The 27,999-nt window shown below is 32.1% G+C and overlaps 4 protein-coding genes and 1 non-coding gene across 9 annotated transcripts; 2 read left to right on the top strand and 3 right to left on the bottom strand.

Moving 5' to 3' along the window:
• Positions 1-3,782, bottom strand: LOC123919790 (U-box domain-containing protein 14). Its single transcript, XM_045971796.1, has 4 exons — positions 3,119-3,782; positions 1,964-2,080; positions 1,364-1,777; positions 1-1,270 (listed from the first exon to the last, which is right to left on the bottom strand). Exons 1-4 carry the CDS (start codon positions 3,395-3,397, stop codon positions 188-190), a joined length of 1,893 nt encoding a protein of 630 aa, XP_045827752.1. The 5' UTR covers positions 3,398-3,782; the 3' UTR covers positions 1-187.
• A 3,324-nt stretch (positions 3,783-7,106) lies between these two features.
• On the bottom strand, positions 7,107-12,674 carry LOC123919776 (ras-related protein RABF1). Of its 2 annotated transcripts, XM_045971778.1 has the most exons (9): positions 12,430-12,669; positions 12,157-12,233; positions 11,157-11,240; positions 10,908-11,002; positions 10,642-10,747; positions 9,700-9,789; positions 9,523-9,609; positions 8,929-9,045; positions 7,107-7,506 (listed from the first exon to the last, which is right to left on the bottom strand). In XM_045971778.1, the coding sequence occupies exons 1-8, from the start codon at positions 12,452-12,454 to the stop codon at positions 8,992-8,994; spliced, it is 618 nt and encodes a 205-aa protein (XP_045827734.1). In that variant the 5' UTR covers positions 12,455-12,669; the 3' UTR covers positions 7,107-7,506; positions 8,929-8,991. The 2 variants fall into 2 exon arrangements, with proteins under 2 accessions (XP_045827734.1, XP_045827741.1); XM_045971785.1 differs by lacking the exon at positions 8,929-9,045 and having other exon boundaries at positions 12,430-12,674.
• Positions 12,675-13,519: 845 nt separating this feature from the next.
• On the top strand, positions 13,520-15,734 carry LOC123919751 (60S acidic ribosomal protein P0-like). Of its 4 annotated transcripts, none has more exons than XM_045971746.1 (2): positions 13,520-13,667; positions 14,852-15,734. In XM_045971746.1, exon 2 carries the CDS (start codon positions 14,870-14,872, stop codon positions 15,434-15,436), a length of 567 nt encoding a protein of 188 aa, XP_045827702.1. In that variant the 5' UTR covers positions 13,520-13,667; positions 14,852-14,869; the 3' UTR covers positions 15,437-15,734. The 4 variants fall into 4 exon arrangements, with proteins under 4 accessions (XP_045827702.1, XP_045827717.1, XP_045827711.1 ...); XM_045971761.1 differs by lacking the exon at positions 13,520-13,667 and adding an exon at positions 13,688-13,886; XM_045971755.1 differs by lacking the exon at positions 13,520-13,667 and adding an exon at positions 14,106-14,474.
• A 1,357-nt stretch (positions 15,735-17,091) lies between these two features.
• LOC123887934 lies at positions 17,092-17,830 on the top strand. The gene is made up of 2 exons (XM_045936908.1): positions 17,092-17,458; positions 17,796-17,830. The coding sequence occupies exons 1-2, from the start codon at positions 17,092-17,094 to the stop codon at positions 17,828-17,830; spliced, it is 402 nt and encodes a 133-aa protein (XP_045792864.1).
• A 5,851-nt stretch (positions 17,831-23,681) lies between these two features.
• On the bottom strand, positions 23,682-23,785 carry LOC123903342. The gene has a single exon (XR_006807923.1). It is a non-coding gene; the product is annotated as a U6 spliceosomal RNA (small nuclear RNA).
• Positions 23,786-27,999: the final 4,214 nt, after the last annotated feature.

Raw genomic sequence — 27,999 nt, 5'->3', positions numbered from 1 at the left:
TTTAAAGCTAATTTACAAAAACTTAATAAATCTACAATCCTCACATCACTGTAATTAAAATATAATTTACAACATTTCTCTTTAAGAACAAATGGCATCCAAACATAATATGAATCACTATGAAGTTTCTGCACAGTTTAATAACCAATCTATATTTGAAATATATATAATAAAGTTACACCTGAGGCTAGGAATTTTGCATACTATCCTCCCCTTCCATTCGCTGTAGCAGCTCTAATATACTTCCAGCTTTTCTCTTAGCTCTATCAGTTCCATTTTCTGATAATCCCTGAAGTGCTTCTACTGCTCCATGTTCCTTTGCTAGTTTCAATTGCAGGAAATCTCCCGTGCATACTGACCACAAAACAGCAGCAGCATTCTCCCGGTTACGCGGTGATCCAGTTCGTATAATCTCAACTAAAATAGGGATTGGATCGGCCTGAGTGATTGCTATCCTGCCTTCGTGATGGCTTGCAAGGATTGCCATTATGGCTAGCGCTTCGTCAACCATCCCACCTCCCGCATCCTTCATAAACCGTATCAATGCAGCAACTATCCCCGCTTTTACAGCTCTAGCTTTGTTTCCCTGATAAATACAAAGATTAAATATTGCAGTAGCAGCATCTTTTTTGCCTCTCGGTGTACCTTCACAAAGTAGCTTTATAAGAGCCGGGATAGCTCCTGCTGCACCTATCGCGACTTTGTTCTCGTCTAGGACGGATAAGCTGAAAAGAGTTGCCGCTGCGTTTTCTCTAGCTTCCATGCTGCCGTTTTTCAGTACATCTACAATATCCGGTATAGCTCCTGCATTTACTATAGTTCCTTTGTTACTCTCGTTGATGGAAAGATTGAGAAGTGCTGTAACAGCATGCTCCTGAGTTCGAGGATCTGTGGAAGACAATAACTCTACGAGAAGCGGTATTGCTCCTGCCTCGGCGATACATACTCTGTTATCTGCATTCCTCTTGGCCAGCAACCGGAGCTCACCAGCAGCTGCCCTTTGCTGTTCAATATCGTTGCTTGTTAGTTTATCTAATAAAGCTTTGATAGCAGTTCTGTCACAATCGGAAAGACTTGTTCCAGATTTCTTTGTTTTACAGCTTCCTTGCTTCTTTGGTAGTTCAACACCATTGCTTTCACACCATAAACCAATCAGACTCTTCAAAACATAGTTAGGAGTAAGGGCTGTATGCAAAAGTGTTTGCTGTGTTTTCGGGCAGGTTCTGTGACCAGCATCAAGCCATTTTTGAATGCAGGATCTTTCATATGTCTGCCAAAAGAAAGTAAGAATTTTATCAATAATCATAACTGACACCATTAGAACAATGTCTCGGACAAAAACAATCATGAATAATAATAATACCTGACCGGTAGAGACAATTACAGGATCTTTCATTAGTTCAAGAGATATAGGACATCGAAAGTCATCTGGGATTACAGGAGACCGATGTTTAATTGACACTTGCTCACTCTCATAGGAAGCAACCTCGGGATTATCTATGAGCACGCAATCCTTCAGTTTCCTAAGAAGGGATGAGACCGCTTCAAAACTGTCACCTAGTTCTCCATCACTTGTTATGACCAATTCGTGTAGTTCACTAGATTCTTTCTTTAGATCATTTATAGTCCTCAGCTGCAACTTCTCGGAAAGTCGTTTGAGTATGGCAGGATCAGGGTCTTTTTCTTTCTGAGCTACTGCCATATCTAAGTCTAGTTGTAAATCAGCGAATTCTGTTTGAGCTTTGGCTCTTTTGAACTGAGCATGAACCAGTTCAATCTGAAAAAGAATAAAACAGTTGAAAAATAATTAATTATCAGATTGATGCTTCCCCTTATCCTTGCCAAAAATAATGCCTTACATAAATTCAAAATCACAAGGGAATATCAATGTAGAAGTTTGAAATGCCGTGGAATTTCATATGGTATTGTCGGTCTCCTTCTAATGTATGTACAATAAAACTACCTGTTCTTGAACTTCCTCTGATATCTCAAGTTTGTTGTATGAAATATCACTCAATGCAGCGTCAATTTTTTCGGTTATTTGTTGGAACTTATCAGCTGTGTCATTCCTCCGCAAAGCCTGTGGCATGTAAAGCAATAATTAGATTAAAATTAACACGATGAATATAACATGTTCGGTAAACAATACTGAACCAGAAAGCATAGAGCATCTGAAGATGTTAATCTCTTACTCCAATCTTAAACATGTTTATCCATAATGAAATTTGAAATATTCAGCCAGTTCACTTTGCACATATGAAAGGGAAAACTTGCACGTGGAAGACCTGATTTCAGGAATACAAAATTATCCGGAGATTAAACTGCAAACGTCTGTTCTATTCAGTTCATTGGTTTCTCTATGAACCATGCACTATGCAGACTAGACAAAAAAAAAAAAATCTTGTGACCACATTGGTCATGCATGAACAAAAGTTATGCTAAAGAGTGCCTTTAGATTCGTGAAGACATCACAGTGAAGATTATATATAAAAGTACCAGCTTCACAATGAAAAGCAAGCAAGATCTTTCATAATTTCCGTAAGTTTCAAAATCCTTGCCACATGTCTGATATATAAATGAAGTATGAACACACTTCAAATTCAGGAAACAAGACCAACTTAAGCAATTAGATACTACTGCCATTAAACTTGAAGTTCACATATAAAACTGATCGAAAAAGATATACTACATGAACATGCGTTTCAAATTCAGGAAACAACACCAAATTAAACAATTGGCTATTCCAGCTATTGAGCTTGAAATTTATGCATACATACTTAAACATGGACATTTATATACACGCCTTATAATTGAAGCAAATGGAAATTTTCTCCATGTGCACAAAGAAATATACCGGTAGAAAGCACCGGCGCCTCACATACAATCCAAACACAAGACCATAAAACAGAATTGTAACATAATAACATGTTCATTGGGAGTAACAAAATTTTACTCATCATCAATTTCATCAAAAAAAAAAAAAAAAACATGAAACATCCCAAAAACAATACATTTGCATCCCTATTAGAACAAATATAACTTATCATGAATTAAATTTACAAAATTAAGTTAACACTTTCTAACAAAACATCAAAAGGGAAGAAAAAAAAAACCATACCTGATAAAGCTTACTCCCATGGTTAACAGACTTTAGAAGGATCATAGTAAAATCCAAAGCAACCCTTAAAGATTCAAAAGCTTGAAGCTGTTCATCACTAAGAGACTCATCACAGTCCTTCAATTCCTCAAACAAAGGGCTCAAAAGTTTGACCCTACGAATCAAATTCCCATACATCTTCTTGCAAACGTTTTGACATTCTGGCAACCCAGAAATCTCCCTGATGGAATCAGCCAAATGACCCACAACCATAGCCTTTGAATTCTCGCTCCCACCCATTTTCAGACACACAGAGAAAAAGTCAAAGGTGCAAACTTTGACAATAAAATCGAACTTGCTTCGGATTTAGAGAGTAATTGAGGATACCCAGATGAAGGAATTGTGGAAAAATGATCAAAGATGAGAGAGTTGAAACATAGAAGAGAAGAAGAAAGTTGTGTTACTTGAAAAACAATATAGAAAAAAATAGTGAAATCGGAATAAATAATGAATCGAATAATAACGAACAATTGTTTGTGTTAGAAGAACATTAACATAGACATGTTTTTTGTCCTTGACTTTTTAAGGAAATGGTCTTTGTGTCGTGTCTTAGGTAAGAGAATCCATGGTGGCTAACTCATTTCACATGTAATTTTCATTTTTCTGTTTATTTGGTTGATTTTTCATTTCATAATTGTGTTTCAAACTATCCATTATTACTAATTTCGCATATGTTATTGACTTTTATTTGATACTTAAGTGTGTTATTATAATAAAAAATTTATTTACAATAAAATTTTTAAAATTTTGTTATGGATGCTTTTAATCTTTTGTTTTATTTAATTAAGTTTGTTAAAAATTTATTCTTTAAAGAAATTGAACTCGAATTTTTCAAATGATTTACTCTAAAATTTATTAATCACTTAAATTCAACCACTTAACTGGTTTCAATTTTATTTTGAAACCTAAACTCCTAAATTTTACCGTGGCCCTTAAATTCTTCACAATTGATGACTTTTGCATTTGACATTTGGCACTTAGCCACCCAACTTGAACTTCGGTTGCGTAAAGGAAATGCAAGGGATAAGTGAGCTATAGGTAATAGTACATTTTATTCTAAACGAATAAATTTACATTTTATTCCAAACAAAAAGGTGACTAGTACATTTTATTTATTTATTTATTTATTTTTTAGGTTTCTAAGTCTCTTATTTTCAGAATGTAATATTTGAATAATAATATTACACCGCTCAATAATTTCAAATTTGTGATTATCCATACAAAAAAAAATCATAAATTTGAAATTATTTGATATGTTATTAACCCTATGGTGTAATTGGATCGATTTTTAGTCAAAAAGGTGTCCGAACAAATGAACTATCAATCGATCCAGTTTTTGCTGTTTTTCAAATTGAAATCAAACCAAACTAATCGGTTTGTAATATTTTTTTTCCAATGTATTCCTTACTATTATTTTGTTTTTTTTTTATGTTTTCTCTGCTATTATTTTTTCAAACAATCTATTTCATCTCTATTTTTCAAATAGCTTACAAGTTATGAAAATTAATTGAATCATGAAATAAGTTCACTGTTTTATTAAAATACAAAGCTGGAACTAAAAAATGATCAAAATCAACTAAAAAATGTTAGAAGTTGCTCACAACTAGCCCCTGTAACTAGCAAAAACATTAGTCCTGGCAAGTGGCAAATCAATTCGTTTTAAATTCTCCATGCCAAAGCTGCAACCATATCAAACATGGCAATAACATCCATAGCATATGACAATACCCTTCTTCAAGACATCCAGAAAATCTGCAAAACCACATAATAAAATATACTCAAACCCAAAAACATGATCCATTGGTCGTCTCTTAAGAGAATTGTTGGTATGTCCTTCTTCATCAACTTCAAATCCCTCTAAAGTAACTTCATTGGTTGCAACCATGTGGTCAATTTTTCTAGGTGGGGAAATACATAATCAGTAGTGAGAAATTTGAACTCAAACTCAGGATATGAGGCAATTTGTTAAGACAGAAAACAAAGCAAGATAGTGCGACTGCGAGTATATACCTCTTCCAAGTACATTAGTTTAAGAGAAATGATTTTTTGACATCAATATGATTTCATTTGGTTAAAATAAAAGATGAATATGATTTGTTAAGACAGAACAAAGAAAAGATGAATTTCTTATAAAGCTCAAAGAAAGAGATCATAGCATACATAACAACAAAGATATATACTTTAAAAGCTTAAAATAAATACTACAAAAAAAAAAAAAGGGGCAGGTTTTAGTTTGCATGTAAAACTTTATCAGTCCGAAATTCCTCACAAATATGCAATCATGACTACTAGTATTTAGATCTTTAACTCAATGAGGTTAACATGATAAACACAAAATATAAGAACTTAAATATGGAGTAGTACTTGACAAATTAAAACTGCTGACCAATGCCATCACTATATCAGGAAGGAGTAGTTTCTGTAACCCATATAAACTTTTCAGATTCCATCGTAACATGAGTGAAAGTGATGAATTGTGGATTGATCCCAACGCTTCCCACCTGCAAAACACAAAAAATTTGAAAATTAATTAATCAATGAATTTGAAAAAGTAAAAACACGGTGATGAATTGAATTTGGATATGAGGAAGAAAATTGAGTTAGGAAAACGGTGAAATGGAATCACCGTTAAGTTAAGGCTACTTTCATGGTGATGGGGGCATTGGCAGCCATGATTGAGAGAAGCACAGAACAGAAAGCGAAGAAGTGATGCTATGAGTCAATCAATGAAGAAGTGTCCTTTCTAAAAGTGTTTTTTCCTTCTTTTTTAGTCTATGCACAAGTAACAAATATTATCATAAAGCATACGAATTTTACAAAATCTACTGTACTGGTTAGGTTTGCTAGTTAATCAGTGAATGATAGTTTGCTAGTTAAGTAGCGAATGGTAGTTCGCTACTTAAGTAGCGGAGCACTTTGATACTAGAGCTGAAGCTGATAGCATTTTTTTTTTTGAATTGTTTCGGTTATGGCAGGTTGATCGTAAACCAATCAAAGAGCTTAAGGTTAGTGTTAAGTTAAACAAGCAACCTAAGGTTGATGAGAAGCTGCCTAAGGTTGAGAAGAAGCTGGTCAAAGAACATAAGGGCAATGGACAACTGAGCAAAAAGATGATGGTTGTGAAACCCGCAATTGATTTTTGCCTACAATTCACGATCAGTAGAAATTTACTAATGAAAAGAGATGCAAGCATGAATTTGTGCTGAAGCGAAGAAGTTAAGATTTATAGTTGTGGTTGCAAAGTCCGGCAATTAGGGCAATAGTAGAAAAGTTTATGTTATGATGGGTTGTTAGAGGTGAATATAGGGCGTACATCAACAAGAAACAGGAAGCCACACAACTTTAAAATGTAATTGTCCGTTTAAGCTTAGGAGTTATCTATTAAGCTATGATAAGTGGAGTCTCAATTTCATGGACGGGACACACAATCATAAAATGGCAAAAAGATTTGAAGGTCACAAATATGCCGAGAGGCCAAAACAGGAGAAGGTACTTGTGCGCGAGATGGCGAAGAATTTAGTACTTCCAAGAAATATCATGTTCACGCTAAGGAATAGAAGTTCAATGAGTTCAGGTACAATCAAACATATTTATAATGCACACCAAAGTCATGCCTTTATGTAAGGAAAGACGATTATAACTGTTTATAATAGCTAGTTGGTGTAAAGCAATAAGGGCCATTTGGATGAATCCAACAATCCTAGCAGTGTTGTCAGAAGAGTGTTCGCTACAAGGTGCGTACAGGAACAATTACATCCGCTACCCTTGGCTTGTATGCGAAACTCACCGAAACACAATTCAGTGAGTTTGATGGATACTTTTTCAAAAGGCATTATAGTAATACAATACTTGCAACCATTAGTACTTCAAAAAAAACTAAAAGACCAATTTAATACTTCAAAAATTAAAAGAATGAAGTTGGTACAAACGTTATAAGAGAGAGAGAGAGTAATAATAATAATGTGTCGATTTATGCACTTCAACTAAATTCTCACAAAGCATGATCAACAACCACCAAACGCATCGTGTGTCTGAAATGGCATCCTAAATTGGATGTGAAATCATAATAAACAAGACTTAATATGCTTGTGGGTCTCAATTCTCAAAAGCATAGCCTAAGGGATATTCATCATGTCATCCGTGGACCGTGACATGGAGTCAATAATAATAATATTATTACAAGTTGATGCAAGACTAGACATATCATATAATCAACATATACATAACAATCATAACTGCATACACTACAATTTTAAAGGATTCAAAGCAAATGCAAATCCTTTAGTGAGCTGAGCTGCACTCTCTGCACATCAAGTGACTGGTGGGCGAGGCAGTCTTTTCGCAATTTCCTGTGGAAGAATATAAACATGTCAATCTTTAAGCCTAATGAGAATATGAAATCTTAGAGTAATACAGCAAATTCATAATGATATATATAAAATAAAAATCAAGATGAATTTCTTATAAAGCTGAAAGAAAGAGATCATCAGATACATAACAACAAAGATATACTTTAAAAGCTTGAACTAAATACTACAAAAAAATAAGCAGGTTTTTGTTTGCCATGTAAAACTTTATCATTCCAAAATTCCTCACAAATATGCAATCATGACTAGTATTTAGATCTTTAACTCAATGAGGTTAACATGATAAACACAAAATATAAGAACTTAAACAGCACAGGCCAAATTCAACCCAACATGAATTTTGAATTTTGCAATATTGAGTAAACTTGTTGACAAATTAAACACGCTGACGTGAATAGCAAGCAATTAAATATGGAATTATTATAGCACATCAAGGCATTGACAATGGTACACAAAAGAAAAGGCAAATGACTCATGCCACTAAGTCTCTTGGTAAAACCACTTGAACCCAAGATTGAACCATTGGTCACTTTGCCTGTATATTAGCCTAGGCATTTCTTGAAAAAAATCAGCATTTCTTGAATTGCATCAATGATCAACTTCCTTATATCTTTCCATCAAGTTTCAAATCAACAAATGGCATTGTTCAAGCTAGGCCAAACATGTTGGTTCTGGTTGTCTGCGGCCCACCCTGTGGCCAGATCTGATTGTTGGTATTGCATGGAGTCTCACTCATTAGCCCTCAGGAACACACATTGTTCTATACTGTTGCTAGATCAAATCAAGCCCTTGCTTGAGCGTTTGAGTAACCATGCAAGTACCCAAACTAGTCCATTTGTCATTGTCCGTTGTGCACACTAGTTCAACCACTCATAGCAAAGCTCTAGAGAATATCAGATCTCAAGAACAATAGATGAGTGGATTTTTTCACCCCTAGTTTCGGCAATATATTTTTAAAGAAGGCTATTAACTGTTGCAAAAATATACAATTTGATTTGAGAACTTGATGGCAAGGATTTAAAGAACTTAGTTACTAATCTGTGGTTAATTTATGAATAATAATAATAATAATAATAATAATAATAATAATAATAATAATAATAATAAAGCGGTGTAATTTTTGTAGCAAAATCATGTTTTCTTTTGTATCCTCAATGCATAAGAAGCATGAAACAAAGGTAGCAATTTTTTAGGGGCTCGATATTGGCGCTTCTAAGCATGTTAGTTTAAATTCTCTCTGTAGCAATCTTACATAGCCTTCAAATGTGATCCAGGGCATTCTAACTCACTTTTCTATGGCCTAGAATATTTTTTTATTCGTTAAACTCCTTACACATTCCAAGACCAAGATGTTATTTTTGTTTGGAAAAGATTCAATTTTTAAATTTTTGTAGGATGGGATACCTATCTCAAAGATCATGTTTAGCTCCTCCAATAGGTATATGAATTTGCTTACAACTATCTTCATCAGGCAGCAAGAACATCATGGGGAAGCTTGCTAGTAGCATAGTCAACAAAGTCCTAAGAGACCAAAGACCAGAGTTAAAACTGAAAATTTACTACTACTAGCATAGCCTCTCGAAAGTCTCAAAGATCTGCAAAGTCAATATCAAACAATATTCCAACAGTTCCTAAAATTTGAGTATGTTTTGATGTAAGCTTCTTGTAGCTTTGTGTTAAGATGTTACTGTTAAACAGACCAAGCTTCAAACCACATGATCAGCATCAAAACTGGACCATATCATTTTGGCACCTTATAATCAACCAAATTCACATATAAAAGATTAAAATGCGATTCATAGATATTTAGTTTAACATGGTTCAAAACAGTTGTAGATTTAGAAGAGTAAGATGTGATCAATGTAAATTCCTAATTTCCATAAAAATCAGAATAACCAATTATTTTCTATTGTTCATTCATTATCGTTCTTACCAAATACAAACTCTCATGATTAATTTAAAATGGAATAACTGAAAGGATGCAAACATCAAAGGTACCTCAAACAGTTCGTTTATATTATCTGCTGTCTTTGCAGATGTCTCTATAAAAAACATTCCGTTCTTCTCTGCATATTCCGTGCCATCCTTCACGAGAACAAAAAACATACTATTTAAGGAAAACAAGTCGTTGTTTTGTTTACTAGACACTTATATTATTTAGGGGTGTTGCACTACCTGAACAGCCACTTCCCGCTTCTCATTAAGATCAGCTTTATTACCGACCAATGCCATCACTATATCAGGGCTTCCATGTTTTTGTAGTTCCTAAAAAATTACAATATTTCAGCTGCTAAAACGAAACTGACAGAATGTAAAAATATATGCATCTGTGTGAGTGTGTTTGTGTGAGCAATGACAGTACATCAAAATATATATGCCGATTATGAGTTTATCACACATATTTCTTCCTACAATGAGAACGATCAGATTTCTTCCAACTCTAACATAAGTCAATAAATGCAATGTTGCAATCTCATGTGCATAAGGAGTAATGAAGGAAACCAGTTTATTTTGATCTCTATCGGGGCAGATAATTGATTTTTTTAATACAGAAGTGCGCAAAACAGACAAAAACTGATTTTGTGACCAAATTCAACAAATCTAATAACTAGTAATTATAAGTACATATTTGTTTCCAGCTAGCATGTATTATGAACTTCTTTTGTCTTTCTACAAACAACTACCAAAGCCGTTCTTCACTATGATGTGTTCTATCAAACACGAGGTCATTGGAGAGGGCAAGAGGACATTTTTTCTCAGTGTTCCTATCCATTTTTTGAGCTATTCTCTGATCAACTCTTCTTACTGGAGACGCTCTTGGTCTTCTAGACATGACTCTACAATCTTTTCTCTACATATTATGCCTATTTTTCCTCTGAACACCCAGGTCTTGAACTTCCTTATACCCATCAAGAGGTAAGGGTGTTGCTATTAAGCCACAAGGATCACAACCATATGGTAACTTACTCAAAATTACTGAACTATAATGATTACAAATGACTTTGATTAAAATATGATTGTTGTATTTGTGTTTGTTGTTGTTTTTATTCATATCATTCAAGTAACTATACCATACAAGAAATGAAATATAGAACTATTTGATAACGGTAAATATACCTTAACCCAGTACTGTGCTTTGCTGAAAGATTCTGGGCTCGTTATATCGTAGACAATAACTGCAACCGCTGCACCACGATAATACAGTGGTGCCAATGCAGCATACCTGAAACAGATGATCGGCAATCAAATTTTACTTCAGAATGTACATCTTATTGAAATAAGAAAAGGGGGAATATTATGAGAAACAAAAAAATAAGCTCTCGTAAATTGTAATTGTTTGTAGAGTGAATCGTGTGCAAACTGGAAAGATAAATGAAAGTTACCTCTCTTGACCAGCGGTATCCCATATTTCAAACTTGACAGTTGTAGAGTCTTGAAGAGCGATTGTTTGTGACAAGAAAGAAGCTCCAACAGTTACCTTACATTACAAAGTCTAAAAATTATAAGAACTCTACTTTGGAATAGTTACCATATCTGGTATAGTAGGTGTCAAATTTATTTCATAGTGCATTCCATCCATATTAGGAAAATTTACACTAAAAAAAGAAATGATCAAAGCAACATATTCTTACCTTGGATGTTGGATCAAACTGACCACGAACAAATCGCAGAACAATACAGCTCTTACCAACACCAGAATCACCTAAGAGGACAAGCTGTGTTCAGTGACATTTAAGGGTTAGTTATTCAGTCATACAAAGATTAAACAATAAAATATCTGAGATATAAAAGGATGTTTTATTAATAACTTCAACAAAATCACTTCATTTTTTATGGCTATTATTGGGAATTCATTTTCAGCAGATAACATTGGCAACATCCGGCTTCAAAGCAAAACCATATTCTATATAACATATGCCTCCATGTGGTGCACATTTTCAAGACCAAGTTTTACTAAAGACTAATTATGGGTGAAAATTGTCATCGGTGAGATGTACACGTGGTTTTTGATGTACTTCGTCTGTGGATGTGGTTGCAATGCCGGTTTGACAAAAGAATTAAGATGGTTCGTTGTTAATTCTTTGGCATAGCATATAAATGTAATTCTCTTTCATACTCGTGCCAAATACTTATATAGAACAGTTTACTGGAAATAAAGTAAATGTACTAGATTATTCACTTCATCCCAAATAAACAGAATTATACGGTGCTTTAAACTCTCGCGCTTATTATAATAAAATTGTATTACTTCCTTTGTCATTTTCTTTAAGAAAACAGGTACTCGATCCAAGCAAAAACGGAACTAGTTACTATTTAGTATTTACTACATAAATACAAAGTCCGATGTATAGAGAAAAGGTTTGAAACCAGATTTGCACAAAGCTATTCAAATAAAACACGACTCCAATACCATACACCAAAGAATCACAATCACAATCATTAACAAATATTTGAAACAGGTTGAAACAAAAATCCAAAATGAACTATTTGCAACAAAAGACAGACACCTCCTATAACAAACAATATTAACATCCTCAAATCTACAATAAACATGTAAAAGGATAAAACCATGATGAAGACAGGTCTAACAAAAAAACAAAAATCAAAATTTAAGAATTTAGCATAAAATACCTTGACACGAAGATTCTTAGCGTCCTGTCCTCCAGCATTCTCTGGAAGGGGTCGACCTAGCTGCCTTGAATCCCTATCTGAAAACACAAAATCAAATTAACCTAAAACCCCATCAAACCCTAAACTCAATAATTGCTTGCTTCTAATAACCGAAACCCAAATTAAATTACAAACCCAAAATCACAAATCAAAACCCCAAAACAAAAAATCCAATTTTTTCCAACCCCTTTTCAGCTGCAGATAAAAAAAAGATTATGGCAAACAATTGATTACCTGGAAAAGAGGAGCCGCAACCCATGGCAAGAGGAGATGCTGCAGAAGATAACACAACAGAGCACTGTGTAGAGAAATTGGTGGGTGAAAAAGGAAAAAAAGCAGAATGAATATGTGGGGGAAATTGAGGGAGGGTTTGTTAATGGATGCTTGCTTGGATTGAACGAATGAAAGTCCTATATCGAGTTTTGCTTGAGGACCAGGATTTCCACTTCTTGTCTCAAAATAATTAATCATTTAAAAAAAGAACAAAAATAGATAAATAAATAAATAAATAAATAATGATATGTGAAAATTGGGCAGAAAATATAATTAATCACGTTTTTTTTTTTTAAATGAGGGACCAATTTTGCAAGAATGATATAATAGGAAGATCAAAAGTCTAATAAAGTCAAAAATATAACTTTTTTGTATTAGAAAAACTGGTAATCCACTTAAATTAAACTCAGATATAATTTTGAGATCTGGGTTCGAATCCGGGTCACGACGCCTGGCATAATAATTTCGGCATTTTTATCAGTTGAACTAAAATTTATGGGTCAAGTCAAAAATATAACTTTTATATTAAAAATATTATTTTTCATATTTTAAAAATATTAATTACACAAGTTTCAATATAACTTTATTATTATAATTGACTTAAAAAAAAATTTCTAACTATAAATGGTTTTCTTAACTAGTGCGCATGAGCACTAGTTAGCATTTTCCAAAAAAATAATTATTATGGGTCATAAAATTGATATTTTTGTATGGAGTGTTAAACTAGTGACTAAAAATCTACCTTTAAGATAAATGAAAATGATAAACATAGTTCCAGACACTAGTTGTGCGGTCAATACCTAAAAAATGTAAAAAAAATTATTTTTTTAATATTAATTTTGTAATTTTCTTTTTTAGTATGCTTAACGAGCGCTCTAGGAGCACAATTCATCATGAATTACAATGTCCTAAGCTCACATGGACAAAATATTAGCCTTTTAATAAATTGTTTTAAAAAAAAAACACTTGTGACATTTTAATTTTAATATTAAATTAAAACAGATCTAACTTGTTTTAATATTAATTTAGGAGTTTAGGTAATATGCTATAGGTCCTGGGTTTGATTTCCGGTTTATTGTAAACAAAAAAAATGTGACATTTAAAATATTAAAACATTTTGTCAGATTCATATTTTTTCGTTCTCTATTAATTTCTTCAAGCCTCAACAAACATCATCTCTCACAGCATTGCTTTAGCGTGTAAGAAATATGTTTCTGTTTCTGTTTTTGTTTGTTAAGAGTATCTTTTGATTATGAACTCCAGTGATTGAATGTTTGATGTTATGCAGATTGACTTTTGTGTATTTCAAATTTAATTTTTCAATGTAAGAAGGGGTTAAGGGGAATATGTAAAAGAATTTCGGCGTTGTTATATCTACATTTCAGTTGTGCACACTAGGTGTTTGATAAAATACCAAAGTGGGTTTTTATTCAAAATGTGCACCTAATATATCTTAGTTTATTATTTATAAAATATATATATATATATATATATATATATATATATATATATATATATATATATATATATATATATATCTTAGTTTATTAAATTAGCTTTTACTTATTTAGTTTATTATTAGTATTACTAACTAGTTCTTTGATGCTATTTTTTTTTTAGTTGAGTTACATATCTATGTCATTCTTAGTTTTCTACTTGATTAGTTCGCGTCTATTTTAATTTTTAGATAACTGGTATGTAGCTTTTTTTTGGATATGCAAATGTTAGTATATTACTACTCCTATACCGGAGTTTGAACCCTAATATTTGAACCCTTAGGTGAAACCAGTTGAGCTATCCAACACCTTGATAGATGTCCTGTGCTTGTCCACTAGTTTTAGGCGCGTGCCTATTTATGGGGCTTGGCAGGTTTTAGGCTCGCGATAGGCGCGTGAGCTGCGCCTATGCGTTTGTTGGTTGTGCCTTGTACTTTACCTATATAAGGGGGTTAAACCTTATTGTGATAAATAAGACTACACCTTTACTCCTTACACACTCCGTAACCGGTATATAGTTAGTTCCTTCTTTAGTACTTAGATATTATAGTTTCAAAATTGAATGTGGGTTTTCTTAAGCTTGATCTGTTTAAAAAAAATAAGGTTTGTTACTGCTGTTGTTTGGTTTTAGTTTTACACGCAGTATTAATGTAAATGGTGTACTAGTTATTGTGAAATAGTTAATTGGTGAACTAGGAGTTATGTACGAGTAGATTTAATAACTGTGATATAGTATTCATATGCAAGTTAATTGTATGAAGTAGTATGTTTTTTTCTTTGTTTGCTTGTTTTGCTTTAAAATGCTTTTTGCTGCTTTGTTTTGATGATAAATTTTCAATTCAGATATTGTTTTAATTTGTAATAACTATCTGGTTCAATTGGTTCAGAGATTTGGATCAGGAACAATGGCTGGGAAGGTGGCGAAGGCAGCTTACGATGCAAAGATGGGGAAGCTTCTTCGAGAGTACACACAAGTGTTGGTGGTTTCATCAGACAATGTTGGATCAAACCAACTTCAGGGTATAAGAAGGGCACTGCATGAAGATTCAGTGGTAGTGATGGGGAAGAACTCGTTGATGAAACGCTCTATCATTCAAGAAGCGGAGAAAACCGGAAACAACAACGCTTTCCTTAATCTTGTTCCACTCCTTGTGGGTAACGTTGCATTGATTTTTACCAAAGGTGACTTGAGGGAAGTTAGTGAACGGATTGCCAAGCTCAAGGTTGTTAATCCTATTCTCATGTGCCCTAAGTACAGATCATATGACTCATATAAAACTTGTTCCTATATGCAATCCGGACAGTTGCCATTGGGCCTCACATGTTGTCACCAACAATCTTCAGAAGCTTCTGAGCCTTTTCTTGTAAGCTCAAAATTCTCGCCACCCCAGCACTGTTACTTGATGCGATCGAGACAGTTCTTGATGACAAGCATATGGTCTCCTTTTCTCCTTTTGGCCGGTAACTTGTGATGCAGAAGGAGAATTTTGATTTTGATCACATGATTTATAATTTCATTAAGCGATGCCTATCACAAGATTGGTCTTTTCCCCTGGCCCTCTTTCCATTAAAGCTTTTTATAGTTAAGTTCTTCTTTTGTAGGAAATAGCTGAGAATGGAAATGATGTTGCTTAATTAGGAATTCTATTATAAGGGCTTCTAATTTACTCAAACTTATATCCTATGTTTAAATAATGATAGGATATGTTTGTTAGTGGGAATAGATCCCCTCATGTTTATTTTTTCTCAAAAATATATTGTTTTAATCTAGTCTTTGGCTTTAGCTTTTGATTGTATGCCACTTGAAATCTCATCATGATTTTAAATTGTGATGCGGCAGATGGAATGATGCTTACATAGGTAGACAGTTGATTTCGGTTTTTGACGGTTAGGAACAACTTTAAGTATTTGAGAAATTAGTTTGATGATCTACATACCTGGATGGTGTTTTTTATTTACTAACTTTGGACTTTGGTAAAAATCCCAAAATTCCAAGTTGTTTTGATTGGATTTTAGAGAGTTTTAAGGTTAAACAATAAGGATTGTAATATAGATAGAGGTAGTTAATGATAGTGCTTGAATACATTATCAGTATTTAAAATGTGAATGTATGCTGTGTTATTCCTGAATGTGATTTGTAGAGTAATTATGAGATGGTGAAAGTGACAAGTTTTAAATATATTACTTGAGAATTTAGCTGAGTACCAAACATAAATTCAGAGTTTAGTAGAATCATAGGTTTCAAAGGTTGGGGAGAAGCAGATTACTAAGCCTTGAAACCATGGAAGGCTTGGAGTTTGTACTGCTAGACATCAAAACACAGCTTTGCTGGACGAGCTTATTTGGGATGGTTTGCTTTTTCCAGGTAAATTATAGGTTTAGATAATTAGATTGTTTCATCCAAAATATATTCAACATGGAATATATTCATGCCCACATCCACTAGAGGCTCCTCTGCCTGAATGCAATTCTTAATACTCTTAGACTTAGTTTGCAAATTAGTTTTTTGGAGAGTTTTAGAGAAAAATGTTTTAGAAGGCTAAGTCTATGTATTAGTATAGTTAATATTTTAAAATAATTGAAAAAAGAATATGATTAAATAATTGGCTGATTTAAATCATTTTAACAAATATTTTATAATGTTGTTAATTTATTTTATTTTTGAACAATATAGTGTTCTTAATTTAAAAGAGAGACGTAAGTCATTGACAAAGTCTTGGAGGTTTACAAGAGGGCTTCATGCTAGAAATAGGAGATGGAAATGTCAATTTTTAGCCGACAAGTAAGGAAACGAATCTATATGCAATATCATCACCTTTACTAATATCAATGTCCTAAATTCTAGGATTATGCGTCAAAATAATTTATAGGATTTACGGATATCAAAGTTTTTTTTTTTTTTTTAAGTAGTCTGATGACTAAAAAATTCACATTTTTAGGCCTGTCACAGTTGCTGCATAATGCAACTTATCAGCATGGGACTGTCGCAGACAGGGTATTTCGAATGTGCAGAAACGAGGACGGTGCAATGATAGGACGGGTTGCATTGTTATTTTGGTGCATTTGGCATAATCGAAACGACAAGATTTGGAATGACAATATTCAGTCCTCGAGCCAAGTTGGAAACATGGCGTTCGTCGTCTGGAATGAATGGTTTACTATCCACCAACTGCAGCGTCATAACATTTTTCCTGTTGAGGATCCTAGGCCGGTTCGGTGGGAGAAACCAGAAGCTGGATGGATAAAGTGTAATGTTGATGCTGCGTTTGTAGGTGGGTCCGGTGTTACTTCCATGAGTCTTTGCTTTCGTGATACCAATGAGCATTTTGTGGCTGGCTTGACTCAATGGCAGCAACCTTTTTATTCCATATTGGAAGGCAAATCATTGTCACTATTACATGCAATGAAAGAGGCTATCCATCGTGGATTTGAGCGAGTCCAATTTGAAAGTGACTCAAAGTTGTTGGTTGATGTCATCCATTCGAGAAGACGGGGCAATTCGGAATTTAGTTTAATTGTTAACGACATTATTCTTCTTATGTCATCTTCCGTAAACTTTGAGGTTAAGTTTGTTAGGAGACAAACAAATTTGGTTGCTCATACTCTTGCTAGGGCGGCCAATGTTTAGGCTAGTTTCCATAAATTTGAGATTATTCGCTTATGTATTGAACATTTATTAGTTAATGATATGAATTAAGTTTGTTTGGTTAAAAAAAAAAGTGGGGTGTACGAGGTTAGAACCATAATTGCATATATAATGCAATGTCCCTACCGACTGAGTTAAACTCATAGGAATATGTTATATCAAAGTTTAATATTCTCTTTTGTTAGTTTGGCAATATAGTTCTGCAGGAAATTTGAAATGATAGAAATAATTTTTATTTTTTTCTTCTAAAACTTGGGTTAATTAGGTGGTAAATTTGATAGTCTCGTAAGTACATAAATATTGTTGTAATAAAAAAAAGTATCATCCACAAAAACTAAGAATAAATAAAGTAAAATATTATATTTACAAATATTAGAAAGAAAAGTAGTAAAAGAAAATAGAATATTTGAAGAGGTATGATTTGGATTTATAGAGAGATTAGCAAGAATTAAAACAAGAATATATTTTTATAGATTTCATCACAAACTAATAATCTTAACTTACGGAGGATCGGATACCTTTGGTTTAAAAAAAAAAAAAAACTAACTCAATTTTCTTTCTCTTGTAAAACAATTTATATACAAATTTTAATGTGGAATAAACGGAACACTCCGCATAAGCACGGTAGAAATCCTTAAATACCTCAACCACATGTTACTCAAACATAACATATAGTTCTGGACATACATCAACTTCATCTCTCGGTATATTGCATTCTTGCCTAAGATATAGCAAGATAAAGCAATACACTATGAATAAAACTTGTTAGTAATTTCAATCAATAAAAGTATAAAAGAACAGATCAAGAGAGCGTATTATAGACTACACTCTCCATAACCTTAAGATGGAAGTGGACTCACATCTAGTCATGGTGAGCAGTTGCAAAACACCGCATCTTTGATATTTCTCGACTTTTTATTTTCTCGCCTTTTAGTGATGGTCCTCTTGGACCTTTGCCTACAACCAAATTTAATTTGCATTGATTTTTCATTTTCTCTTTATAAAGGAAAACCTTCCATTACCATAAATTAAGCACTAAGACACCTTAAAATGCATCAAATGCACATTTTTTTTTTTCATATTCCAAACATTAAACCTAGAAATATAAAATAAAGAAAAACAAATAATTATAGTTTAATAACTTTAATAAAAATTTAATTTATTTAATAAAATAATACTAAAAGACACTCAGGGGTTGGTTGGGTGATTTGGGAGGTCTTAATTGTATCTGACTTTTAATTGCATCCGACTGTTACATAGAATACTATGAAAAATGTTATGTAAATATATTTTTTGGGATAAAAATACAACATTAAGGACAATGTTGTCATTTTCACAAAAAAATATTTCCACATTGACATTTCTCATGAATGAAAACATGGTTGATTGATATGACACTATTATCCTTGATGCTGTATTTTTATCCTAAAATTATGTTTACATAACATTTCTCGAATACTATTTGTTGTATTTCATCTCAAATGTTGGGTCTAGTACTAGTAATACTGATATTATGTTTACCTTAATTTAATTAACGAAATGAATTCTTTGTGTTCAAAATAAATATATTTATAAAATGATGAACTTGTTTTTTATTTATTTTTTCCTCTTATTAGAGAATTTTAAGGTGTCAAAATGGGTAGCATAAAAAATAGTTGAAGTAAATAAAGTACAATATCATCATTAATATTTAATCGTATGGTAAAATATTCTATTATCATTTAATACAAAATATTTTATTTTTCCACCGTTGTTGCAAAATGTGTATAAATTGCTTACATATAGCGTAATATTGTTGACCATAGTGACCATTTATTAGTATCTATCAAACTTAAATTAGGTTCTTGAAAAAAGACCATTGAAGATGCTCTTAATACAATAAATTTTTTTTTTTTATAAATTAGAATGAGCAAAATTAAGTGATACGAGTCCAAAATATATTATCATTTTGGCACAAAAATAAACTAATTGAACCCATCAATAATTGTTGCTATTGATAATGAAATATATCACACATGTATTCAAACAAACAGAACATTTAACCACAATAGTACAATACACATAGAGCAAGAATCAAGATATTTCATTCCTACCACTAAATATATTTCATTCCTACCACTAAATATAATAATATTTAATTTCTTTCCCACAAGGTTGAAACTTTCTTTTTTATACAAAAGAGGGTGAGGGTCCAGGTCGAAACCTATTCTTAATGTCAATTGGCATTGGCATGCATATGCAAACAAAACGTGTTTTTATTCGAGCAAATTACCATTAATAGATTGATGTTAGTGTATCAATTTAGTTTTAATTAGTTTCATAAATTTAAAGTAATTCCAATCAATTTTCGTTGTGTTTTAAATTAAGTTAGGGCTAACACATTTTTACAAAATTAATTTATGCTTTAATGCACTTTTGATCTCTCTATTTTGAAAAATTTGAGCTTTTGATCCCCTATTTTAAAAGCCAATTTTTTGATCCCCTATTTTAAAACCAACTTTTTGATCCCCTATTTTGAAAAACCTGAAGTTTTAATCCCTTATTTTAGATTTTTCTGAATTTTAGTCTTTCAACTCAATTTGGTAAGATTTTTACTGATGTGTCAAACTCATTAATGAAGTGACAGTTTTCATGTTGGCAAAACATTTCCATGTCATTAATTTTTTTTTAAAATCAAATATTTTAAAAGTATTAAAATAATAAAATAATTAATGATAATTAAAAAACAATAAAATAAATCTATTTACATTATATAATAATAACTAAAATAAAGCTCTTTACATTATTATATAAATAAAAATCAGTAAATTACTCAAAGAAGTCAGAAAAGCAAACGCCGGTTCCCAAATCATGACACCCTAAGAAATCAGAAACACAAATAATCACGCTCGTGTTAACATACTTCATCTTTGTCCGCTTCCTCTCAATCGTTCATTGACTTTGTTCTCAATCGTTAATTTTTTTTTTGGTAATTTACTAATTTTTTATTATATATATGTATAGAGGTTAATTTTACTATTTTTTTTTAAATTATTATTAATTAATTATTTTATTGTTTAATACTTTTAAAATATTTGTTGTAAAAAAATTAAAGATATGGAAATATTTTGTCATCATGGACACTGCCACGTCAATAATAAGCTTGACACATCAGCAAAAATTTGACCAAATTGAGTTTGAGGACTAAAATTCAGGAAAATCTAAAATAGGGGATCAAAACTTCAGGTTTTTCAAAATAAGGGGATCAAAAAATTGGCTTTTAAAATAGGGGAATCAAAAGTTCAGATTTTTTAAAATACGGAATCAAAAAGTTGGCTTTTAAAATAGGAGATCAAAAGTTCAGATTTTTCGAAATAGGGGATCAAAAGTGCATTAAAGCCATTAATTTATAAAATAACATGTGTTTTTTATTTGACAATATAAAGTAGTAATATTTGTTGCTTGATGTTCATTAATTCATCATTTAAAATTTTGTTTTTATTCATCGAAGCCTCGTTCCTAATATTTTATGAGTTGGGAGAAAAACAACTTATTTTATTTAACATAATACGTCTTAATATATAATAATAGCTTTATAAAATATTTTAAAAAAAATACCTAAAAGATTCATAAGAAGTGGTGTTTTTCAAGCATTTTGAGATAACATATACTTCTCAATCAACAAAGTTGTCTGACTGTTCAATCTCACTTGTGAGATGTTGATGATCTCAAGTAGGCTACTGCTTTAGTAAATTTCGGTTTTAAAACATTTTAGTTCAGTGGTAAAAAACAAAAAGAATTATGTTCGACGATGCTACAATTACGGACACCGTCAAGTGAGCATAAAAAAATTGGGCTTCTAAAATCTTGGGCCCTAGACCGTAACACTCATGACCATAGCCTAAGGCCCCGATTCATAGACTACTATTCCATTATCTCGTTTCATTCATTAAATTTTTAAAGAAATATAAAATTATTCGATATATTATTAAGACTCAATAAGATTAAAGATTCATGTATTTTTATTGAATACCGTTAATATTATTGGTGTCTATAACAATATAATTTGAAATTTTTTGAAAAAGTTACACAATTTAATATTCTATACGAATTTAAAGTTTCAATAGTATATATCATTAAAAAAAAGACCTTCTTCACGATGGATGGCCCTAGTTAGATTCCACTTCATTGATGAGAGAGCGGTCCATACCCATACCCCCCACTACACTACACACTTGTGTCGTTTGCTACCGTCATCACTGTTTATCACCCCGTACTATGGCAATTCGTTTTTCAATTTTTTTTCTCATTGTTTTGAATTGGGAGTTGGACATTAAAGAGCTATACGGTGCTATTATGACTTTAAAACCGTTATCAAGTTGCATGTTATCTAATCCAAACCAGTATCAATGCATGACACCACTATGCAGCTAGCATCTAAAATAATATAGAGGATCTTTTCATTAGAGACCGGAAGGTTAGAGTTGTTCGTACTTCATCGTATCCGAGAGGACAACACTCTTGTGCATAATACTAGTGAGACTTTATTATTTTCTATATAGTTCTCTTTTGTTTCTTTTGTTTCCCACTTTGTACAACAAAATAAAAAATACCGACATTTTTGAATAATTTTTGTTTATATATTCCACAAAGTATGTATTTAACCACGCTGATGGAGCAATACCCTTAGAAAGCTACCCAAAGGCCCAAACAAAGTTAGTATAAACTAACTGATGTTTCATGTTTTGTCTTGTCACAACATGGTCACGAAATATTTTCCAAACTTCTACCCTAAATCGTTTTTATTATGTACGTGTTTAGTTTTAAGAGGAGTAACATTTCATTTTCTTCTACATTACAAAACTCCAAAACAAACAGTGTAAATGTTTCCCATACACATAGAATCATATTTATAAATAGATCAATATTTTCCATCTATATATTATCACCAAAAACTAGTTGAAAACATTGATTCCTTCTCTATTTTCAACTATATATATACTCTTTTTAATTAATTAAATTGTTACTAGCTAGTAGCTAGAAAATATCAATAAATATTTCAAAGATCAAAATGATGCAAGAAGAGAAACGGCATAATATTATTTGTGGAGGTGTAAAATCGTTGAGGAGGAAATGCAGTGTGGTGGTGAAGAAGCATAGAGGTAGGTTCTATATTCTCCGGCAGTGTATCATAATGCTTGTTTGTTGGCAAGATTATGACTGATCCCTACCGAAGGGCGGGGATGGTGCGATCAGTCCAAGACACGAATGATCTTAATTATATATAGCTCGAAGTTTTTATGTCAAATTCATGAAGTTTTTTTTTTTTTTCAATAATTAGAGGCAGTTTTTTCTTTTCTTTATTGAAAAGTGATATATAGGAACACAAAATCTAGCACCTACGTACATCGTATATTTATATGGTCGGTTGATTTTTTTTACCATTTTTCACACCTCAAAATCCATACCTACAAGAGGTGATGATGCTTGATCAATCCGTATTCCGTACTATGAGTCAAATTTTGTGTTCTTATAGCAATCCTCTTCTTTATTTCAAGTCCATAAAGTTTAGTTAATAAGTAGTGTAGTATGTTACAATTTTTTTTTTTTTTTTTTTTTTTTTTGGTACAAAGTATGTTACAATTTAAACTATGTATAAAAAGGAAACATTTAGTTTAATGTACTTGGTACCTTTTTATTCAATTTTTTATCATTAATTTAAACTATTGTATTTACACTTTTATCATTTTTTATCATATTGTTCAAATACTTAATTAATTAAAAAAGTCAGTTAAAAGAAAGATATCACTTATATTGTCAGAGTCGGTCTTGAGTTTTTGGAGACCATATGAAAATGTTAAATGTGACCCCTTAATTAAAAAAATGTCAATTTGTTATTTTAAAAAATTATTCTCGATTTAAATTGCATAAAAAAAAATCATCTTTGTGTGATTAACGTAAAAAGATTTATATTCTAATCAATAACAATAAAATATTTTTTAGCTACTTAAGATGAGTCATTCTTCGAAATTTTTTTTAAGCAAATTCGTCAACCAAGTATTTTATTAAATTTTGCACCTCCTAATTTATTAATACTACTGCTTTGTATAAAAGATTCGTGTGTGTCATCCTTGCACATGGGTCATGCTAATCTTCTTTGTATCGTTCCAATTTTGTCGGATGTCCCCGAAGGGACACTGCTATGTATAAAAGATTATGGACATGAAAATTGAACTTTTACGGTCTATTGTAATGTATTAAGTTTTGCACTCCTTAATTTACTAATACTTCTGTAAGTTTAAGAGTGCAACCTAATAGGGTGGGTGAATTAGGTTTTAAGACTTTTTGGTTATTTTAGAGATGTTTTGGATTCCTGATGATGTATCAAAAGTAAGTATTTTGGTTATATCGTATCCGCAGGGACTAGTGCGATATCAAAAGCCGTTCAACAATCACCATGATTTTAAGTAAGAGTTTCAGAGATTTTGTAATGAAAACTTGCTTGTGAACATAAAATTGCGATTAAAAGATGATTTTAATATCAGAGAAATGAAATTGCCGGGATTAGAATTCAAATATCTATTCATATGCATTTCCTTGACCTGTTATACATATTTGAGTTACCAACCAATTTTATCACGTATTGCTCTTCGTACATTTCCGTTCCCAGATAACGACGAGAAACTATTACATCGATCAATCCCCGATCCCTCGGGTGATTAATTGATACAATATCTTTTAAACACCAATACTTTAAGTGATTATTAAATCTAAATCTATTCCTAGAGTTTAGATTCAATAGATATTATCCTAATTCATTGATTCAAAACATATATCCCTATACTATTTCAAATCCAAAGAATAAAACATTAAAAGCAAGGATAATATCAAGATTGATTGAATCACCAAAACATGTATAACACAAGATCAAGATAAATACATATTCATAGACTATTTTACATCTAATCCCAACAATAAGAGAGTTTAGTTACCCATAGATATAGTAACTTTACAAAGATGAAAGAAATTGAGATGAACAAACATCATGAGTTGATTCCTCAACAAAGATGAGCAAATCCACCTTCAAGTTGCTTAAACCTAGCTCCTAAGATGTTTTTCTCTGTTTTTTTAGAAGTATTACAAGTTATATGATCCATTTTTCTACTCTTGGTGTCCTTTTATAGTGAACTAGATTTTTAAGTTGGCCCAGCCAGCTATAGCTGGCTCAGCCAGCTACCTTACTTCAAAGCTGGGTTTGCTAACACGTGTCCTCTGAGTCACCTCCAGCTCTTCTGGCTTTCTCTGGCTGGAGCCAAAAACTCACTGTCAATTCAACAGGACTTGTAGCTTTATCTGGCTTAAGCCAGAAACTCTCTGCCAATTCAATAGGATTTTTGGCTTTCTCTGGCTTAAGCCAGAAACTCTCTGCCAATTGAACAAAATTTCTGGCTTTCTCTGGCCCAGCGAACATCTTCAAGATCAAACATTCATTCTTCATCAAAAATTCAACTTTAATTACAAAAACTTGTCAAAATGATTGGGATTTAAGATATACTAACCAAATTTAGATTAAAACATATATGTACAATTCTTGGGGACTTATATACACAAATCTTGCAAAACAAGTCAATAAGTGCATAAATTATATATGTAAAATTACTACTTTTTGGCACTTATCAATTCCTTTTATTTTTTTTGAAAGTTATGATGAAGGTAATAACAATATGCTGAAAAATAAAAGAGAGAAGGGAAAGACAAAATCGACACAAGAGAATTATAGTGGTTCCCCTATTGGTACGTCTACTCCCTTCACACCCCGCGAAGAAATTCACTATGTTAGAATCTTTGTTACAAGAAATCTTACCCCAAGACCCCTTAACAATCTTTCTAACATACACAAGATAGCACCCCACTATCTTTAACCACAAGAATCTTCACCAAACACTATGGTGAAATTCTCATACAACACAAGGAGAAAGCACCCCACTTTCTCAAACACACTTGTTTCCACAAACTTGGAAAACAAGAAACAATACAAAGTTACAATGAAGAAAACTATGTATGGCTGTTATCAAATCAATATCACTTTAATAATGTATATATCTTAGTGTTCAGAAACTTTTATGGATATGAATATGAAAATTATAGGCAAAGTTTCACAAGATATATGTTTGAAAGTTTATGAGAAAAAATGATATTAATAACTTAGAAATATAGTGAATATGAAAGTTGTTATCAATAATTGTAATGATCACAAATATATTTATAAAGGCTTTAGAAAATGTCCATGAAGCAAGACAACTCTTCAAAAATCTTATAATAAAAAGTTATGTTTAAAAATCACAATGGTTCACAAAAGGTGTATTCTGTCCATAACAAATTAAATCATTTGTTACGAAAAGGAGATGTAAAAAGACCTGTTTTCAAAATTCAAAAACGTTGCACAGTTTGGGATTACAAACAGCAACAGATCTTTTTAACTCGATTAACGAGCAGACAGATTTAAGAAGTCCTGACACCTATTTTTCAAAAAACAGCTTTTTATAATTTTAAAGGCTTGCTTCATATGGACTTTTATATTTAACTTAGAAACTTTATTTTTAATTAATTTATAAAATAATTTCTGAGCATTCTAAGTTATATAATTATTGAAAATGATAAATCAAATATAAGGACCATACTTACAATTAATTTAAATTAAAAATCCTAAGACTTGGTCTTCATCTTGTTTCCTCTTGTTGAGCCTCCATAACCTTTCTTCTTTTGTGATGAGAGTTTGTTATCATCAAAACCCAGCCAAGTTAAAGAAGGAAATCTTCTTCACAACTTCTACTCTGTAAAAAACAATTGATGCCTTTATTATTAAAAGGCTCACTGCCACAACACATGTTGTACATGTGACTCGGCAGGGCCTGGTTATTGTCAAACAAGAAAGAAAGAGGAGAATATTAATTTTAGTGGTCGTCATTAACTGTATTTCCAGATTTTGTGTGTGTGAGTGAGAAATATTCAAAATATACAAAAGAGAGTATAGTTTTTTTTCCGGATAGTTGTTGTATGAGAAAAATGTTTTTTTTTTTTGCATAAATTAAGTATCTTATGCATGCAACTGTAAAAACTAATTTCTTAAGTTTTGTGAGATTCAAATGAATGACAAACTCTTTTTAAGAGTTTTAAGTAAATTTTTTTTTTTAAAGTTGTTGCATTTGTAACCCCTAAGAGTTTTAATGCTGCTGTAAAGTAAGAGAGTCATGTGAATTATGCGAAGAAGATATAAGAGCGGATTTCTGAGGAGACTTGAAGCCTATAAATAATAGGAATTATGACAAACCGGAACATCATCCTTCAAAAGTTTGGTGTCTATGTGTCCTATTTGTAACGACCCCAACCTTGCGTGTGGCAAAAAGCCTAAGACTCTACGGGCTAGCCGGGCCTAAATGAGCTTATCAAATTCCACCTATGTAGTGGCTCGCATTTGTCCCTAAATTTTCTGAAAAAGATGTTTTTATCATTGTGTGCAAACATCTTATTCACATTTAAAAATAGCTTGGGTTAAAAATACATTTCTCCATCAATATTCCATAAGTGGAAGGGAAATGTTGGCCCCGTGAAAACAGACAACTTGATCTCTTATAATTGATTTTGATGTTACATGAATATCCAACAAAAAGTGGCTACAAATAAAGAAGAATAAGGGATGGCAATGGCATATGATGAATACAAAACAATGGCAATCAACATATACACTCTCCTTGGTTATAAATAAAAGTAAGTTAAAAGAAAACTACATTATTTGAATTAAATTTTGAACTAAATAAATCAATTTATTTCAACTTAAAAGATATAGCACATATGTATAACATGTATTTGTAGTGTGTGAGGTGGCTCATCGAGTTTGGTATAATGTATCCATTTTTGAGCAAGCTAGAGCTAGCCATATTGTCGACTGATGACAAAATTAGCAAGTGTACTAACTTATCGTTAAGTAATAAAATTTATAAAGTTCGTATCCGCAGGGATTGTTCCTATTAGACTATGTAAATATAGAAAGAATATTATTAGTCTTTATTGTAAATGATTACTCATTAATATAGGAGAATCATTAGGGATATGCTTGATGTATATATAACACTCATATGATCAATGAAAAGGCACGGCCAATATTTCTCACATGGTATCACACTTGGTTTGATCCCAAACCCTAAAACCAGCCGCCACTGCGCAACCTCCATTCTTTTTCTCCTCAACCAACGCAAAACATCACCATGACTACCACTGAAGATTCATCCAACACCACCCCTCCTCCCACACCCACTCATTCTACTGGCCGAAATTCATCTCACACCACTCCTTCCGCAACCTCTGTGCCTGTCCCTATTCATCCTGCCCTAACAGTGCCCAACATCACTA

The sequence above is a fragment of the Trifolium pratense genome, linkage group LG1, assembly GCF_020283565.1.
Source record: "Trifolium pratense cultivar HEN17-A07 linkage group LG1, ARS_RC_1.1, whole genome shotgun sequence".
NCBI lineage: Eukaryota > Viridiplantae > Streptophyta > Magnoliopsida > Fabales > Fabaceae > Trifolium > Trifolium pratense.
The sequence above is the reverse complement of the archived record's forward strand: the minus strand, read 5'-3'. Positions and strand labels throughout refer to the sequence as shown.